Source organism: Pseudophryne corroboree, chromosome 2, assembly GCF_028390025.1.
Source record: "Pseudophryne corroboree isolate aPseCor3 chromosome 2, aPseCor3.hap2, whole genome shotgun sequence".
Lineage (NCBI taxonomy): Eukaryota > Metazoa > Chordata > Amphibia > Anura > Myobatrachidae > Pseudophryne > Pseudophryne corroboree.
Genome location: NC_086445.1, coordinates 209,071,698 through 209,091,000, shown reverse-complemented (window position 1 = coordinate 209,091,000; position 19,303 = coordinate 209,071,698). Strand labels below are relative to the sequence as shown.

The window sequence follows — 19,303 nt, the reverse complement described above, 5'->3', positions numbered from 1 at the left end:
ATCTCTTGTAATAGGATACCACCCCAAGTTCGGTTGTGTCTTGTATACATATTCAGACACACACATATATACAAGCGTTGCAAGTCATCTTAATCAGTGCAGTGTCGTTAAGCGGTTTTGTTGCATTGCAACTAAGTTGAACATTGGCATCAAAAAGATGTGTAAAAGATGTTACACCACTCGCCATGGCTCTCTCGCACCACATGGTATTTTGAGGCTAGTTGTATGAGGACACGTGTACTAAGTGTTAATTGCAATTGAATGTGCCAGTTTGAAAGAGATTGAAGTTTGGATGCAACCCATAATATCTGCTTGTGAGTAGATAGATAGATAGATAGATAGATAGATAGATAGATAGATAGATAGATATTACACAGTGGAGTTCTGACATTTCGGATAATAAATATACAGTATGGTTTAAATGTTTCTTCTTCTTTTTTTCCTTTTTTTTTTATTTCATGTTATTTTCAGGTTCTTATTTATCTTGCTGGGGCCAGTAGGAAAAGCACAACAATACCATGAAATTGGTAGATCAATGGCTACTATAATGACTGATGAGGTACAGTATAATGAAATAATACTTATATACAGTAACATTCCAGTGTTCTGGGGTAGAACAATATAACAAAGTCAGCTCAACCGACATGTCTTCAATTTGTTATTTGCAGTATTCCCTGTAGTTACTGTACCTTTCATTTCTTAATTGTTAGTAGTACTGTATATTGTTGCTCTTTGACCAGGTTCAACATTTGCAATTTATTTGCTTATTACATAGTACTGTTGACATACATTATGATACAAGCTGACCAGCTGTTACGTGACTTTCTTCACCATGGTTTGAGCTTTTAAAACAGGGTGGGCTTGTTTTCTTGATACATCACAGCAAGAGATCTGTGAGATACAGTATGAGGGAGCTGTCATGCAACTTTTCAATCGCTCTCGCCATTGGAGAGCTATATATTACATGCTCCCTTATTGGAGGACAGGGCACTAAGGACCCCATTATTTGCTAATTATAGTATATAATCCACAATACCATAAACTTTCTTGAATCACTGCGCCCTGGAGTATCAGCATATTTTTCATGGGCACCCCTAGGCCAACAGTTTCTTATTGAGAAATTCAGCAAAAGTTCTTAAATTATTTAAACTGTGCTTACCTGTCATCCTTAGGTTAATTTATGTGGTGGTAGACAGGGTTGTGCCTCTGTTTGTCCAAATATGTTATGCTTGGCCACCGCCAGCACTGTTTTTGCCCATCACATTGACCATAAATAATTTGATTTGGTCCAAGACCACTACATCGAGGCACTTCTGCAAGTTCCCTTGGCACCAGGTTTGGGAACTACTGCACAAGACAATATGTAATAATTAAATAAAAAGCAAATATGGAACCTATACAAAAGATTAAAAAAAATTGATTGCTTTCTTAACAGTTGATATAATAAACTAATAATGTTTTTAAAGATTTTTCATGATGTTGCTTACAAAGCAAAAGACAGAGGAGACCTATTAGCTGGGATTGATGAATTCTTGGATCAAGTGACGGTGCTCCCACCAGGAGAATGGGATCCATCCATTAGAATTGAGCCACCAAAAAATGTTCCCTCTCAGGTTGGTATCAATAGTGAGATTAAAATAATATCTGTAATTTCTGTACAGGAATGTCCCTCCCCCCTCTTTAGCAGCAATGGTGCTCTTTGTTACCTGTACTCTGTTTCTGTTATTTATTTACTGTAATGCTAAGTTTTGTCTCCCTGTACTGTCCTTTGTACGGTGCTGCGAAACACTTGTGGCGCCTTATAAATAAAATATAATAATAATAAGGACATCAGCCATAAGATTTGCACCCCATTGTATGACATTTTTAAGAATCACCTGATTGTTTTGTAATATTTACGAACAGGCAGACATGTTATAAAGTAATATTAAACACAGATGGTATAGTGGTCAGCTTTACTGCCTCGCATACAGCATAATATGTTTGCGTTATATAAAGAACTGTTAATAAATATTCTTCTGCGATTATATACACAACATACAGTTTCTTACCGTTTTGTGTAAAACTGAGAAAATACTAGCAGTGGATCCACATTGCGACGTGTGTTTGAGAAAGTAGATGCCACAGAAGAGGAACAATACTGTAAACCTCCATTTCATTGCATATTTTGCATAAAACCATCAAAACTCTGTGAAATTTGCACTAATAACAACCAGACTTAAAATGTAATATTTTCTTTTATGGAGGACAGGGTTTCCCAAACTCAGTCCTCAAGGCACCCTAACAATATCCTTAAAACCTAGGGTGCCTTGAGGACCAAGATTGGGAACAACTGCTCTAGGAGCAAAATGTAACCCTGCTGTATTTAAAATTCTCAGTCATTTGCTAAAATACTGTGATATACTCAGGGCCGGTTCGAGGGCCCTCTGCGCCCCGGGCAGGAAATGGGGGAGTGGCTTAATACAGGGGGCGTGGTCAGCTACGCCCCCTGTATAGTAGTAGCGCCGCTTAAATGCTGAGCGGTGCGCGATGACGTCATCACACAGCAAAAGGTCCTCTCCACGAAGGGAAATTAGACGCTACGCGTCTAGTTCCCTTCGTGGAGAGGACCTTTGCTGTGCGGTGCACGATGACGTCATCGCGCACCGCTCAGCAAAGGTGCTGTCCATGAAGGGAAACTAGATGCTATGCGTCTAGTTCCCTTCACAGGGGACACAGCTCACAGCCGGGGGACACAGCAGGCAACGGAGGGCACAGCAGTGGCGGATCTTGCTATGGTGCGGCGCCCTCCGGAAGGCGGCGCCCCGGGCAAAAGTCCTGCTTGCCCGTGGCAAGATCCGCTACTGGATATACTATAGATAATTGACACTCTACCTATCAAGGAGTAAACAGGAACTCCATGATCATTTTTGTATTACGTAGAAAAGTAAATAAGATGTCATTGACAGCTAAGTGCATACGTTACGGTTTTAAAGATTGTTTTTATGTTGGCTTCATTTCCTATTTAATTATAATACATTTTGAAAATGCTTTGTTATGTATTTATCATCCTTTAGGAGAAGAGGAAAATGCCCGGAGTCCCCAATGGAAATGTTTGCCACGTGGATCCTGAGCCAGAGCCAGAACATAGCGGACCTGAACTTCAGCGCACGGGAAGGTCAGTGAATGTGGCCTGCAGTAGTAGGAACAGTTCTGTGACAGAAATTCAGTGCACACACGTCAGCAGAATAGTATCATACACTGAGGATTACTGTGTGGCATAAATGGTGCAAATACATATTACAATAAACTCATCGGAATCAAATAATGAGGACACATTTACCATACAGATCACTGACCTAACCCAAAACAAGCACATTGCTACTGATGTGTAACAAGCCAAAAGGCACTGTAAAGCACTGTGTATTGTGTCAGCACTATATAAATAAAGGGTATTAAAGGTATGTGGTCAAATGGTCGACAGTAACCATATCTGCATTTATAATGTATACAGCACAATGTGGAAATCAGAATGTTGTTATGGTTCAAATAGGTTGGGCGCAGGATGCCGATGGTCAGAATACTGACAGTGGTATCCCGACAGTCAGAATCCCAACAAATTTTGGTAAGTAGGCTAACCCTACACCTAACCCTACCTACCCACAGCCTAACCCTTCAGCAGCCTAATCATAAACCTCCCCCTAGGGCCTAACCCTAACCTCCCCACCCCCGCAACCTAACCCTAACCTTTCCCCTCATACTTACATTCAAGATTTTGACCGTTGGGATTTTAACGCGATGTCGGGATACTGAACGACGGCACCCTGATTGTCCGGAGGCCAACTACATCCCCTTCAACTTATGACAGGCCTCATTTCGACATCTTCAAACTGTAGCCAAGCTTACAGTGTTGACATTTGAAAAGTCGCCATGTGAAATGTCGACATTCTAAGGATGCCGATTGATAGGGTTAGGCTGTGTGGGGAGATTAGGCTTAGGCTGTGGATGGCGGGTTAGGGACAGGGAGAGAAGTACTCACTGAAACGCAGGAGCACTACAGGTCCACGCTATTAGTCTCTGCCACAGCACAGCTGGGACCTGGAAGAAGACCCTGAAGCCATCACTGCAGCCAGGTGAAGGTAAGAGGCCACTAGACCACCAGGGACGGTTTGTTGACAGTTCATGATGTTGACATTCTCAAGTTGACCTGATGACTGTCGACATAACTGACAAGTCATACCACATCCATAACAAACTCTAAATATAAAATGTGTTACTATTCTTATCTTGTTGTTTTACATTAAATTGAGTGAAAATAATTAGCTATCATTCTATTATATTTTTTGTGTGTATATATACATATATATATATTACACACAAATGTACCCAAATCTGCGCTACCAGGGGGGCTGCACTTTTAGAATAACCATTTTGCCAGTTAAGGGTTCACAATAGACATATACAACAGAATTCCAAGTGCGTACAACAACTTTTAAAATATAAATGACTGATTGTCAATTAACATACAACCAACAACCATAAAAAATTCACAATAATTTATTAAAAGCAATTCATTGGACATATATAACCTCTAGCAGAATATCACCAAGGTTTTAGTGTCCTTGCTATAGAGTTCAGATTCCAACGCGTTTCGTACTTGTTAGGACTTCATCAGGGGATATCAACAGAAAGCATGACTTCTCAAGGACCTATTAATAGGTTAGTTCTTGGTAGAAGAGACAATCTTTATCACAAGATGAATAGTGTGATCGGATTGTAATTAAATCTGATGACTTATAGACAAAAATAGTCTATGTACGGTGTGAAAATACTCTATATGAATCTTAATCCTTAATGTAATATTGTGACCATGGAATGAATTTCTTTCAATTGGTGACTTCAGAAACCAGAAGACGGTCATATCATGACCTCCATAAGTGAATAAAAACCCTCGTATACGGGAAACTAATGGTGAATCAATGTCCACTAATACGTGTCATTAAGTGATGATCCAAAGTACAGATTTCCCAGAGATGTGTATAGGTCTCTTCCACAAAGATTCACATTTGTGGAAGAGACCTATACACATCTCTGGGAAATCTGTACTTTGGATCATCACTTAATGACACGTATTAGTGGACATTGATTCACCATTAGTTTCCCGTATACGAGGGTTTTTATTCACTTATGGAGGTCATGATATGACCGTCTTCTGGTTTCTGAAGTCACCAATTGAAAGAAATTCATTCCATGGTCACAATATTACATTAAGGATTAAGATTCATTAGAGTATTTTCACACCGTACATAGACTATTTTTGTCCATAAGTCATCAGATTTAATTACAATTCGATCACACTATTCATCTTGTGATAAACATAGTAACATAGTAACATAGTATCTAAGGTTGAAAAAAGACAATTGTCCATCGAGTTCAACCTATTTGTGGTCTCCTATGCACGATTATTTTGTATAAAATTTTGACTGAAGTTGATGACTGCCGTTACGTTTTACCCCTCTTTTTTATAATAACCATAGTGCGTGACTATGCCCCGTAACCCTGGATATCCTTATCCATTAGGAATTTATCTAACCCATTCTTAAAGGTGTTGACTGAGTCGGCCATTACAACTCCCTCAGGCAGGGAATTCCAAACATGTATCGTCCTTACCGTAAAAAAGCCTTTACGCCGTATTGTGCGGAATCTCCTCTCCTCTAACCTGAACGAGTGTCCACGAGTTCTCTGTGTTGATCTAACCAAAAACAGGTCCTGCGCAAGATCTGTATATTGTCCCCTTATATATTTGTAAATGTTGATCATGTCCCCTCTTAATCTCCTCTTTTCCAGTGTAAACATGCCTAGTCTTGCAAGCCTTTCCTCGTATTCCAGCGTCTCCATACCCTTAATTAGTTTGGTCGCCCGCCTTTGAACCTTTTCTAGCTCCAGGATATCCTTTTTGTAGTAAGGTGCCCAGAATTGTACACAGTATTCAAGGTGTGGCCTCACAAGTGATTTATATAATGGGAGTATAATACTCTCGTCCCTAGCATCAATTCCCCGTTTTATGCATGCTAATATCTTATTAGCCTTCTTTGCTGCAGTCCTACTTTGGGTACTACTGCTTAGTTTGCTATCTATGAGGACACCTAAGTCCTTTTCCAGTACAGAATCCCCTAAATTTACCCCATTTAGTAGGTAGGTGTTATTTTTGTTCTTGTTACCACAGTGCATTACCTTACACTTGTCTGTATTGAAGCGCATTCTCCATTTCGCTGCCCAAGCTTCTAGTTTAACTAAGTCGTTCTGAAGCGACTCAGCATCCCCCTCCTCATTTATAACTTTACACAATTTGGTATCATCTGCAAAAATTGACACCATGCTCTCTAGACCTTCTGTTAGGTCGTTAATGAAAATATTGAACAATAGCTGTCCTAATACTTAGCCTTGCGGCACACCACTTAGCACTTCAGTCCTAGTTGAAAAAGATCCATTAACCACAACGCGCTGCTCCCTATTATTTAACCAGTATTTGACCCAAGTGCATATTGTGCTTCCTAGCCCTGATTCTTGTAGTTTGTAGATAAGTCTCATGTGTGGTACAGTGTCGAATGCTTTGGCAAAATCTAAAAAGATTACATACACCTCTTTACCCTGATCTAGGTTTGCGCTTACTGTTTCATAAAAGCCAAGTAAGTTGGTTTGACAGGATCTGTCCTTCATAAACCCATGTTGATTCCTTTTACTTACCTTATTGACTTCAAGGAACTTCTGAATAATATCTCTTAGAATAACTTCCAATACTTTCCCCACTATAGATGTAAGACTAACTGGTCTATAATTACCTGGTTCAGCTTTACTTCCCTTTTTGAATATAGGCACTACTTCCGCTATACGCCAGTCTTTGGGAACCATACCTGATATTACTGAATCCTTAAAGATCAAAAATAGCGGGTTTGCAAGTTCAGAGTGAAGCTCCATTAGAACCCTTGGGTGAATACCATCAGGACCTGGTGACTTATTAATCTTTAAATGTTTTAATCGGTCACAGACTACTTCCTCGCTTAAATAAGTACCTATCAGTGGGATAGTCTCATTATTGAGATTATGTGTTCGTCCCTGAATTGGGTCCTCTCTAGTAAATACTGTTGAAAAAAACTAATTTAGTGTGTCCGCTATGTCATTATCATTTTTGCTTAAGACTCCCAACTTGTCTTTTAAAGTGCCTATACTCTCCTTCTTTAATCTCTTGCTATTAATGTATTTAAAGATTTTTTTGGGATTCGCTTTGCTTTCCTTTGCTACTAGTTTTTCAGTTTCTACTTTAGCCGCTCCTATTTCCTTTTTGCATATTTTGTTACATTCCTTATAGTGCTGAAATGACTCTGCTTCCCCGTCAGATTTGTATTTTTTAAATGCTCGCCTTTTCTTGCCCATAAGTTCCTTTATCTTTTTGTTAAGCCACATCGGTTTATGATTTTTATTCCTTTTTTTGCTGCTCGTAGGAATAAATTTGAGTGTATTTTTAGCTAGCAGGAATTTTAGTACCTCCCATTTCTCCATAGTATTTTTTCCTAAAAACAAACCTTCCCATTCAATATCCCTGAAAAATACCCTCATCTTTTCAAAATTCGCTTTGCTAAAGTTTAGAGTCCTAGTTGAGCCAGTATAGGGCTGTTTATGAAAACTGATATTGAGTGTGACCATATTGTGGGTTCCCCTACTATAATACCTGATACCAAATCCCCATTGTTTGTTAATACCAGGTCTAAGATTGCATTGTACCTAGTTGGTTCCTCAATTAGTTGAACTAAGTAGTTATCATTAAGTGTGTTTAAAAACATATTGCCCCTAGCAGTATCATATGAATCGTTTTTCCAGTTTATCTCTGGATAGTTAAAATCTCCCATCACTACTATGTCTCCTACTCCTGCTGCTCTTTCAATTTGCTTTAGTAACAATTCCTCATCCGATACGTTGATACCAGGCGGCCTAAAGCATACACCCAATACTAACTTTTTAATTCCTTTTTACCCGCATGCAATTTCTACCCATAATGTCTCGACAGTGTCTACAGTCCCCTCCTGAATATCTTCCTGTATATCAGGTTTTAAAAACGGCTTTACGTAAAGACACACCCCTCCACCCTTTTTATTTAGTCTGTCTCTCCTAAACAGTGTATAGCCCTCTAGATTGACTGTCCAATCATGAGATTCGTCCCACCAAGTTTCAGTAATGCCTATAATATCATACTGTTTGCTTGCTGCAAGTATTTCTAGTTCGCCCTCTTTACCAGTAATGCTTCTAGCGTTTACATACATACAACTAAGATAAGTATTTAGGGACATCTTTCACCTTATGTAGCAATGATGACCTGTAATCGTCATTGGTTAGTGCTTTGGTAAAATCTCTTTTAGTACCCATGTTAGTAACCTTACCGCCTGCTCTTACCCTCCCCCCAACTTCTCCCCCATTTCATTTACTACCGCCATCCCCACTATTCTCACTGCACGCCCCGTAGTTTCTAGCTAAACCCTCCCCCCAGGCTCCTAGTTTAAAATCTTCTCCAACCTTCTAATCATCCTTCCCCCCAGCACCGCTGCCCCCTCCTCAGTCAGGTGCAATCCGTCACAACAAAAGAGATGGTGCCTGACTGAGAAGTCCGCCCAGTGTTCCAGGAACACAAACCCCTCTTTCCTGCATCAATCCCTAAGCCACACATTTACCTCCCTAATCTCCCTCTGCCTCCCTGGACTAGCGCGTGGCACGGGTAATATTTCAGAGAATATTACCTGAAACTTAGATATCCTTGCCTTAAGTTTCTTCCCTAAGTCCCTATAGTCTTTCTTAAGGACATCCCACCTTCCGCTAACTTTGTCATTGGTGCCAACGTGCACCAAGACCGCCGGGTCTTTCCCAGCCCCTCCCAACAATCTATCTACCCGGTCCGCGATGTGCCGTACGCGAGCACCCGGGAGACAGCAGACTGTACGGCGATCACGTTCCCGGTAGCAGATTGCCCTATTTGCCTTCCTGATGATAGAATCCCCTAAAGATTGTCTCTTCTACCAAGAACTAACCTATTAATAGGTCCTTGAGAAGTCATGCTTTCTGTTGATATCCCCTGATGAAGTCCTAACAAGGACGAAACGCATCGGGATCTGAACTCTATAGCAAGGACACTAAAACCTTGGTGATTTTCTGCTAGAGGTTATATATGTCCAATGAATTGCTTTTAATAAATTATTGTGATTTTTTTATGGTTGTTGGTTGTATGTTAATTGACAGTCATTTATATTTTGTTGTGTATGTATATATATATATATATATATAGCAAACAGCGACGGATGGCGGCACTCACTCAGGACTTAGTATAGGAATGAAAACTGCAGAGACCAGCTCTCTGCAGTTTTCATTCCTATACTAAGTCCTGAGTGAGTGCCGCCATCCGTCGCGGTTTGCTATTTCTGGCGTAAGACAATCGGAGGGCACTAGCAATTAGCTTGGAGGCATTGAGTGCCGAGCATTACTGACATATATATATATATATATATATATATATATATATATGTGTGTGTGTGTGTGTGTACTAACTATACAAGGCGGGCACTCTTGAGTGCCAGCCTTGTATAGTTAGTACCTGTTATTCCAAATGACAGGGCATCTGAGCATTTGTTATTAAGACAGGCAAGGAGTTACAGACTGCAACATATTTACTATATATATATATATGTATATATATATACTGTATATGTGAATATATATATATATATATATATATATATATACATACAAGCCATTCATGTGTCCTATTGCCTGATCATTAAAAATACCCTATTGCGTTGATTTTTCTTATAATGTTGCAGAATTGGCAAAGTGCTTAATCTAGCAATCTTTTCATTCTTAGGGGGAGATTCAAATGTGTGAAAAGTCGGTTGGGTGTCTTTTTTTTCCTGTCTATTAGATAGGAAAAAACAGACTCCCAAATGATTTTTCAAACATTTGAATCTCCACCTTATTTTCTTTTCTCTATTACCAGTGCTAACATCTTACCAATTAACAAGTGTATGTGCAGTTACCATGATCAACACAGTACAGATGTGTTCTCATACACTATTGCTGCAGTTGCGCCTCACAGTCCTTCTCACTTGAACATTCATCTTGGTTGCAATGTGATGTGACTAAACTACGTCACAAGACTGCACTGATTAATTTAATATGCAGCACTTACAGTATACAATGAGTCTGAGTCTTTTTCTGGGTCTGTGGCGCGAATAAGATGCTGATTTAAAGAAAAGGTCGCTCACTACGTTACACCGCTTAGCACACTGGCACCTGGCGTCTCATGCTACATGGCATATTGAGGCGAGGTGTATGAGGACACATCTGTATATGTCTGTAAGCACATGAAAGTATTAATGTATCCTTTGTCTAATTGTGTTCTTTAAAGATCCTCAAATTACTTAAATGTGAAGTAAGCAGGTGCCATGTCATGACCGCCAATCTCATCCTATCTCTTAGTTGCAGCCCCTCCATATTTATTGATTAAAACCACTTTTCCCTACGTGATACCTGGAGAGCTACTGCCTGGGGAATAGCACTGAGTTCCCAATTAGTTCCCAGTTTGTAGATGCTGAAATCTTAGAGAACCCTACTCTTATGCCTTAAAGCAGGGGTGGGGAACCTTCGGCCCTCCAGATGTTGTTCAGCTACACATCCCAGCATGCCCTGCAACAGTTTTAGCATGGCCAAATAGCAAAACTGTAGCAAGGCATGCTGGTATATGTAGTCCAACAACAGCTGGAGGGCCGAAGGTTCCCAACCCCTACCTTAAAGGGACATGTCATGAAGAAAATGTGTTTTTTATATTGATACCAATTGTCTCCTTCTTATTCAAGAGTTATAAGAAGCATGTAGGTCTCCCTGTGTGATATGTCCTCACTCTTGGTACCTATCTGTCTAATTATTTATGAAAATACAGAGCAAAGTGACATACAGTAACAATCAGCCTCTGCTCTAACACTAAAACAGTAAAAATCTAGAATTTCAGAGAATATCACCAATCCAAAATCTCTAATAACTAACAGAGGTGTAAATTATACATCATACAGGTAGTAATATCCCTTTATTGTGTCCTCAATAATCTCACAAACATTGCTTCAGCATAGTATATGTTTAAACTCAAAAAGTATGGATATATGTAAAGATATGCATTAATGTCCGCTCCTCGATAAAGCCTTATAATACTGTTATATTTATCTGTTGTCTCTCTGCACACATCTCCCTTTTATAGTATGTCTGGTTGGAGCCATCATGCAGGTTGTCAGCCAGGGGTTGGCAACGAGACAGTTGGATAACGGCTGTGGAGCACGATTTCCAGACTCCCCAGTGTATATACTTGTCCCTGGTGATCTGCCTGGCAGTGAAGCACACTCTTTGTTATTCATTGCAGGCTATTTGGCGGTCTGGTGGTAGACATAAAAAGAAAAGCTCCTTGGTACTGGAGTGACTACAGGGATGCGTTGAGCTTACAGTGTGTGGCTTCTTTCCTCTTCCTGTACTGTGCTTGCATGTCTCCGGTCATCACATTTGGGGGTTTGCTTGGAGAAGCTACAGAAGGTCGAATAGTAAGGAATTTACATGTGCCTAATCCCAACCAGAACCATCCCCACTTACTCCCTCTCTACTTGTAATTTCACAAGTCCGCATAGCACATCTTGCTTCATTATATCAGCTGTTTAATTGCCATCATTGCACTTCTTTTAATCAGGATAATCCCTATCTCTGGCTTTATGGAAGCTTTGAACGTGTCTGCTATCGCCTGGTTAATGACCAATTAATGGGTTTACAGCTCAGTTTTTTTCCACCGGCATTCGTCAAGGCCTAATGCCAGCTTTTTGTATTACACAGCAAACTAACTATAGCTAATTATGCTGCTAAATTAATTCTCAAATTGTCCACCCAACAATCTTAATAACTGGGATTGGGAAATTGATTAAAGTAAAGCACAGTATAATTTCAATCTTTTAACCCCATGAAAGGACGAGTTACTGTACATTGAGACTGCCTTGATTGCAGCTGAATGCTCTCTGCAGATGCAATGTGTTGGTGTGCTGTATGTGACAAGGTGCATAGTAAATAAACTGATATTTATACTCCCGCAGAGTGCAATAGAATCCCTGTTTGGTGCTTCTATGACAGGAATTGCTTACTCACTATTTGCTGGACAACCCCTGACAATTTTGGGAAGTACAGGACCGGTTTTGGTGTTCGAGAAGATTCTTTTCAAGTTTTGCAAGTAAGACACCAAGTTTCTGATGACTAATTCACAGAGAGAAATTTCCTCAAACTGAAATGGCATTTATTTATAGACCTCTTAAAGTCAAACTCTTCATATTTTAAACTTTTAGTTAATTTAGGCAATTTAATAAAAACCTGACATTCCACTGTGAGTCTGTGAAAAAGTAGAGAGTAATAGAATATTAGCTTACATTACATTACAGACAGCTGAATCTCCTACTCTTCAGCATTGATGTGATCTGATGGAGGTCAAAATTTGAGACTGCATTCATTGCATCACTGGCCCCCTCGCTCCTCCACTAATCTGCACCATTTATTCATGGAGAGCAAGAGTGAGCACGATCTGCCTGGTCAATTAGAGAACCACCTTAAACTTTACTCTGTAAAACGTGAAAGGGCATAATAAACATATTTAATTAATTATAAACATTTCAGATAGAAATGTGTCCTCATACACTATCTCTGCAGTCGCACCAGACAGCCCTTCTCAGCACGCCTTGCCCTGTGTGACTCAGCTAGTATTGAGCAGCTTTTTCACCCAAACATGCGTCTTAGATGCAAACAGATGCAACAAACTGCTTCACGATTCTGTAATGATTAATGTGATGTGCGACACTTGTATGTACATCTGTGAGTCTGAATCTGCATACGAAGTGCTATGATGCAACGGACGCAGCTTTTTTCCACTCCATTGTGCTTCGTATACAGACTTCTTCACACACAGATATACAAATTACTCTGTGCAGTCTCGAGAAGCAGTTTGTCACATCTATATGCGTCTAAGACGCTATAGTACGCAGCCATTGATATTACTACACAGTGACTTTACTTACTCTTATTTTAAAACTAGTTACCAGCCCATGAGCGTGCGGAACAATATAACAGTAATGTCAGCGCCGGCGACTGTGTGCGCTTGAACGGAGCAATTTCCTATTTTTTTCAAGATACAATCGTTACTGACAATTGTTAATGTATTTGTCCTTTTATGGAACATGTCCATTGTGATACAGCATTATCCTTTAATATTTAGTCCATGTTTTATTTATACTTTGAGTAGTACATAATGATGTCTTTGATTAAATAAAAATGTGTTTTCTGCCTTCAGGCTCCATCGTTCATACTTTCTAGTTCTGGTTTCTTTTAATTATTAACCAGAAAAGAGTCTGTGCAGAAATCAAACTACAATGTCACTCTATCCAGATCAATCACCATCTCCTTCATAACCGTCCACAAATTGTGTTTCCATTGATCACATTTCTTTTTATCACAATTTTGTCAACCTATTATATTTATTATTAGAAAAAACACATTATGTATGAGAGGATGTGAACAAAGCACAGAATCAGGCAGATGATGAGACACGGGCTATTATAGACAAAGTTTTTTGAATGTGAGACCTCTGTAGAATTGAATAGTCACTGCAAGTTTTCATCTCTTCCAGCATCAGATTCATACAGCTCATGTCCTATTAGAGAGTTTATTTGCCTTTCGTTGTTGTTATTGTTATTATTATTACGTTGAACACCTTTTATATTAACGGGTGCCTTTATAATCTCTCTTACAGAGACCATGAGCTCTCCTATCTCTCGCTGAGAGCATGTATTGGTCTTTGGACATCTTTCCTCTGCATTGTTCTTGTTGCCACTGATGCCAGCTCGTTGGTCTGTTACATAACGCGTTTTACAGAGGAAGCATTTGCGTCACTGATTTGCATCATTTTTATCTATGAAGCCATAGAGAAGCTGATACACTTGGGAGAGACATATCCTATTCACATGCACAGCAAACTGGACAAGCTAACCCTATATTAGTAAGTGTCCTTGTATGGCTGTCATGTTTTTAACGTTTTTATACAGTATTGTGTGTGTGTGTGTGTGTGTGTGTGTGTGTGTGTGTGTGTGTGTGTGTGTGTGTGTGTGTATATATATATATATATATATATATATATATCTGTGCGGTGTAGCTGGCACTCAATTACCAAAACATATGACCGGGGTGCCCTCCTTCAAGTATGCAAGGTGAATGGCCTGCAATGGTGGGAGACAGAAATCCACTGCCCCCATGTCACAAAACCAGGCGGCACTCCACGGATTTTATATATATATATATATATATATACGTGTATGTAATAGATATACAGTATCATTCTAGGGTGTGCGGTCAGGCTCTGATATGCGCACGCCTTGGTGTGTGTTCGGTCTCATGTGTTCAACCACCCAGTGTGTGCGGCTATCAGATCGTGCCTGCACACCCAGGAATGGTATAGCTGTCTTGTAAAATGGCCACTGTTGTGACTAAATAGTTCTCCATGGACATGATGTACAGTATAGTGAAACAGATACAGAATTGGAGCAACACATTGTGCAGAATGGGCTTTTCAATTTGAATTATTTTTTCTGAAAAACATTTAACTGGATAACAGTGTAAGTAATTAAAACAAGACTTAATTTTGGAAATAAAACGTACTAAACAGTGAATTGTACTGGCAGGAAGTGCTTAATGCTTTACATTGAGGAGGTATGTGGTAATTCTGCCATTTAAAAAATCAAATGATGTCAGATATTTGTATTTCCGTCAGAGTAAGGCAGTGATTTGCTGCTTTTATTAAGTAGTTTCTTTGTGTGCGGCTACTGTATAATCCAAATCGCAGGGAAAGTTAGTGGAAATTGCAAGGTGTTAAGCAGCTTGTGATACAGATTCGATCCCGATGCACGCTTCCGTGGGGTCGGTATCGCAAGCCTAGATAGACTGTGCAGGCAAGTCAATCTTTACTATGTAGTGTACTATCTAGTACAAAGTATACTCAAAATTGGCACTTAGTCAAAATCGTACATAGACAAAATCATAGCTTGAACTGAGTCAATCATTTTTTGGGCATGTGCAGCTGCAGTAAAACAGCTTCAAGGGGTGCACAGCCTGCCTCCCATAGATGCACATTATGGGTACGATCTAGCATAGTATGGGCTTACTGCTAATCACACTCTGGACTGGCAGTGCACAGTGGCGCCGAAGGGGTTATTTTTTGTATGGAAGCGTGGCCGAGTCTCCTTACATTAGGCCGCGCCCCCAGTACCTGAGCCTGGCCCGATCTCTACGACCTTGCTATGTGGGAGGGGCAGGAAGAGCTGCCTGATCATACTCACAAGGGCAGAGCTGAGAGCTAGCGGTGCAGCTGAGTGCTCGGGGTAGAGCCAAGTGTCGAAGTCAGGCGGGAGCTCACTTTGATACTTTTTCACTAATATAATGCTTTTTTTGCCCTAAAATTATGATATTTGTATGCATTTTACACAATTGAGTGTGCTACTTACTTGCATATTTCGTATAGATGAACAGGCATGTTTCAAGAGAATTTGGCCATTCCAGCCTATAATATGATACACCACTCTACTCAATCCTGTGGCGGGAGGCAGAGGTCTTTTGTGCATTTATAGCAAAGCTTGGCAAGGACACATCTGTAGATTTCAATGACACTGCTACTGCTACATTGTTCTTTATTATATAGTCTATGGTTCATGAAGTTTTTTTCCCCGTTTCTATCTTCCTCTATCCCATCACTATTGTATGTGTTTTCCTCCAGCTAGCTTTTTCTGCTAGATTAAAGAGTAAAAACGTAATGCCTTCACTGCAAGAGGGACTCACCTTCATATACCTCTATACATTTAACATATTAATATATTTTAAGTACAGATGATGTTATTAAAATCTCTGCATAGTTTTGGAAAGGTGGCTAACGCTACAGCAATAACGACAAAATATTAATGTGTTCTATTTAGACATAAAAATCACTTTTGCTTTTTGTTTGCTATATTAAAATTGTATTTAAAAAAGTTTTAGCTGGAGCTGATACTGGTTGAAAAAATGCAGGAATAAAACCTAGTAGGGCTCACCTGTGTCTAATAAACCAGCACTGGGCTCTTGGAACCAGCCCTGGTTCTAAATATATGGGGAACAAAACAAGTAGGAGTACCTCGTACTTTTAGAACCAGCACCGGGCTCCAGTAGCAGGTGGGTGGCCCACAGTCAGTTGATGGGGTCCACTGGCAAACACATTCTCTCTCCTAACTAGTCAGCGCATGGCAGTAATTCCTGAGGAAGTGGGGACCTCCCCTAATAATGGGTCCCCCTCTTCGGGCTGGTTCAGGATTTTCTTATTTTGTTATTTTTAATGCCCATGGATGCCTACTGGAAAAAAGGACATGATTGGCGCAAGGGATCGGTGAGTATGGATTCCCCTCATGTTGCGGATTCTACTGGAGAAGTGGACTAAGCGGCACCAGGGACAAGGTGATTGTGTTTATTAACATTATACTGTCACGGTGTGTGTATACAGTACTTTCTTTATTTTAATATTTATTTTACAGGGGGACTACAGGTCAGCCCAGGCCTTGGGTGCCCTGGAGAGGGTGTATCCCCTTTGTTTGTGTTTGGGGGGGGGGGGTAGTCTCCACTTTCTCAGGAATCCCTGGGCTCACTAGTTAGGGAGAAACTGCTTTGGCCAGGGGATACCCTTAGGTGTGTCCCCTGGCTGTGGCATTACTCCTTTGCTAGTGGAGCCCAGTGCTGGTTCTAAAAACATGGTGGACCCTTGCTAGTTATGTCCCCATGAACAAGGCTGGCTTCAAAAGCCCGGTGCTAGTTCATTAAATACAGGAGAATTCTACTTGTTTTTTTTCCCTGTATTTTATGAACCAGGACTGGCTTAAAGAGCCTAGGGCTGGTTATGCTTTTGGAGGGGCAACCCCACACCATTTTTTTTTCTTTCATTTTTAACTCTTTGATTACTTTTATACACAGAAGCCATCAGTGAGATCCGTGCAGGCTTCCGACAAACTCAAACTTTTAGTGAAACTCACACTACAAGGTGCAAAACAAAACACTTGCATAGACTCGCACTCCTAATAGCCTGGAATTTTCCAACTCGCAGGCTATTACATAGTGCGAATTACGGAACAAACTCGCATTATGGGGAACATTCCGAGTTGATCGTAGCTGTGCTAAATCTAGCACAGCTACGATCAGGCACTCAGACATGTGGGGGGACGCCCAGCACAGGGCTAGTCCGCCCAGCATGTCAGTGCCACCCCCCTCCTGTAGAAATGCAAAAGCATCGCACAGCGGTGATGCTTTTGCATCTCAGGAGTTGCTCCTGGCCAGCGCAGCTCCTGCGGCTGGCCGGGAGAACCTCTTCGCTGCCCCGGGTTGCAGCCGCTGCGTGTGACGTCACACAGCCAGCGCGGCCCGCCCCTCCAATGGTCCGGCCACGCCTGCTTTGGCCGTACTGCACCCCCTAAATGGCGGCTTAACGCCGCAGTCCAGCCCCCTCCTGCCCAGCGACCGCCTCTGCCTCAGAGGCGATCGCTAGCCAACGATAGCCTTCGGCCGTCTGGCATGCGCTGGCGCACTCCGGCGCATGATCAGTTCCAACCCGATCGCTGCGCTGCAATAAACTGCAGCGAGCAATTGGGTCGGAATGACCCTCTATATCCGCAGTAAGTTGATGCACGTTTGTACTCGCACCCTATGACATTTAGCCCATACTATTTGTATAGTATGAATATGCTGTATTCTATGGATTGTATGGTATTAGTTTCAATTGTATGATTTTTAGAGGGTAAGTGTAAGTATCTCTATAGTACGTCACAGGCTGGTCAGATAATCCTACCGTGTAGTGTGGTTGTGTAACAAGTGTAAATCGGGTTGTCTGTATATGGAAACTCTGTGTCCTCAGATACCTTCAGTAGATGCAACAAATCACTGACTGAAATGTCTTCTTTGTAAATTTGGCAGAGGTCTAACCTCTTGCATTTGATTTGATAATTTCCATAATGACATATGATGATAACATACGGAATTGGTGTTATTGTTCAGAAACTGCATACAGTATGTGACAGTCTTCCTCTCTGTTTAGCTGTAAATGTGCTGCTCCGGAAGTACCATCAAACAAGACCTTACTGTACTGGACGGAGAACAACATCAGCATCTCTGATAATGATTGGGCCAATCTAACTGTCAGTGTAAGTACTTGGCAAGAGGACATGTTTTAATTATGCTGTACTTAAGCAGTGTGCTGGTTCTACAGCGCTCATAGATTGTTCTACAACACTTTGCGTAGGCTTGGACTGGCCCACAGGGGTAAAAGGGAAACCACCGGTGGGCCCCACTGCCTGGGGCCCCACCTCCTGCTCTAAGGATCAGGTTCCAGACTGTGCACTTGAAATATACATTATACATATATTACCTTATACTGGTCAATAGTGTATTTCTACAGTGCATTACTGTTATTAATCTGTTACATTATCATGCATGCAGCAGCTATATATTTTTGAAGAGGCCCAGAAGTTGCACTCTCTAATGGTTAGTCAAACCAATGAGGTGGCAGGCCACACACCCTCTGAAGACTGGCCACACCCCTAACATGGGCCTCTACCACTTCATTCCCCTGGTGGGCCGTGCATGCCCCAGTCCGACACTGCTTTTGCGCATTTTTAGCAAAGTTTTCTCATTAAAAAAGTAAGGGTAATTTACAGACAGTAAAAAATGGGGACCAATACTTCTTTTTTGTTATACAGTCTATTTTATTGAAAAAGGAGAATAGTTGTCAGGCAGCATATAAAAGGTACAAAATTAACAATGGTACAAGACCAACAATAGCCCGAACATAGGACAAGCATAGAAAACTATACAGGGTCCAGTGATTATCTTTGGCAAGGAACAGCGTTGCTTTTTATATCACTAATGCAGCTAATTACCTGACATCACAAGGTACACACAGGCTTCCTAATTTTAAAAGCGACTCCATGAAAGAATGATTTACCTAGATGTGTGGGTTTCTGTATACTCCACAAAATGTGCATGGTAGTAACGCAGAACATCAATACAAAGTTCTGCCACTTTCATTTTATGTTTACCCTTTCACTAAAGTAACTTTTTTATTTTTCTGAAAATGCTGCTTTGTCTACAGTACTTTCCTTTGTGTCCACAGATTAAGGGGTATTTGGGTTGATCTTTATTACATATGTTACCTTTG

The 19,303-nt window shown here is 40.7% G+C and overlaps 1 protein-coding gene across 1 annotated transcript in view; it reads left to right on the top strand.

The window, feature by feature from the left end:
• The window catches only part of SLC4A8 (solute carrier family 4 member 8), a 369,348-nt gene that overhangs the window by 313,618 nt on the left and 36,427 nt on the right, over positions 1-19,303 (top strand). Inside the window, exons 9-15 of the mRNA XM_063952268.1 lie at positions 472-559; positions 1,467-1,613; positions 3,057-3,157; positions 11,429-11,603; positions 12,141-12,274; positions 13,841-14,086; positions 18,185-18,290. Coding sequence (XP_063808338.1) covers positions 472-559; positions 1,467-1,613; positions 3,057-3,157; positions 11,429-11,603; positions 12,141-12,274; positions 13,841-14,086; positions 18,185-18,290 — 997 coding nt within the window. The remainder of the gene's footprint in view (positions 1-471; positions 560-1,466; positions 1,614-3,056; positions 3,158-11,428; positions 11,604-12,140; positions 12,275-13,840; positions 14,087-18,184; positions 18,291-19,303) is intronic.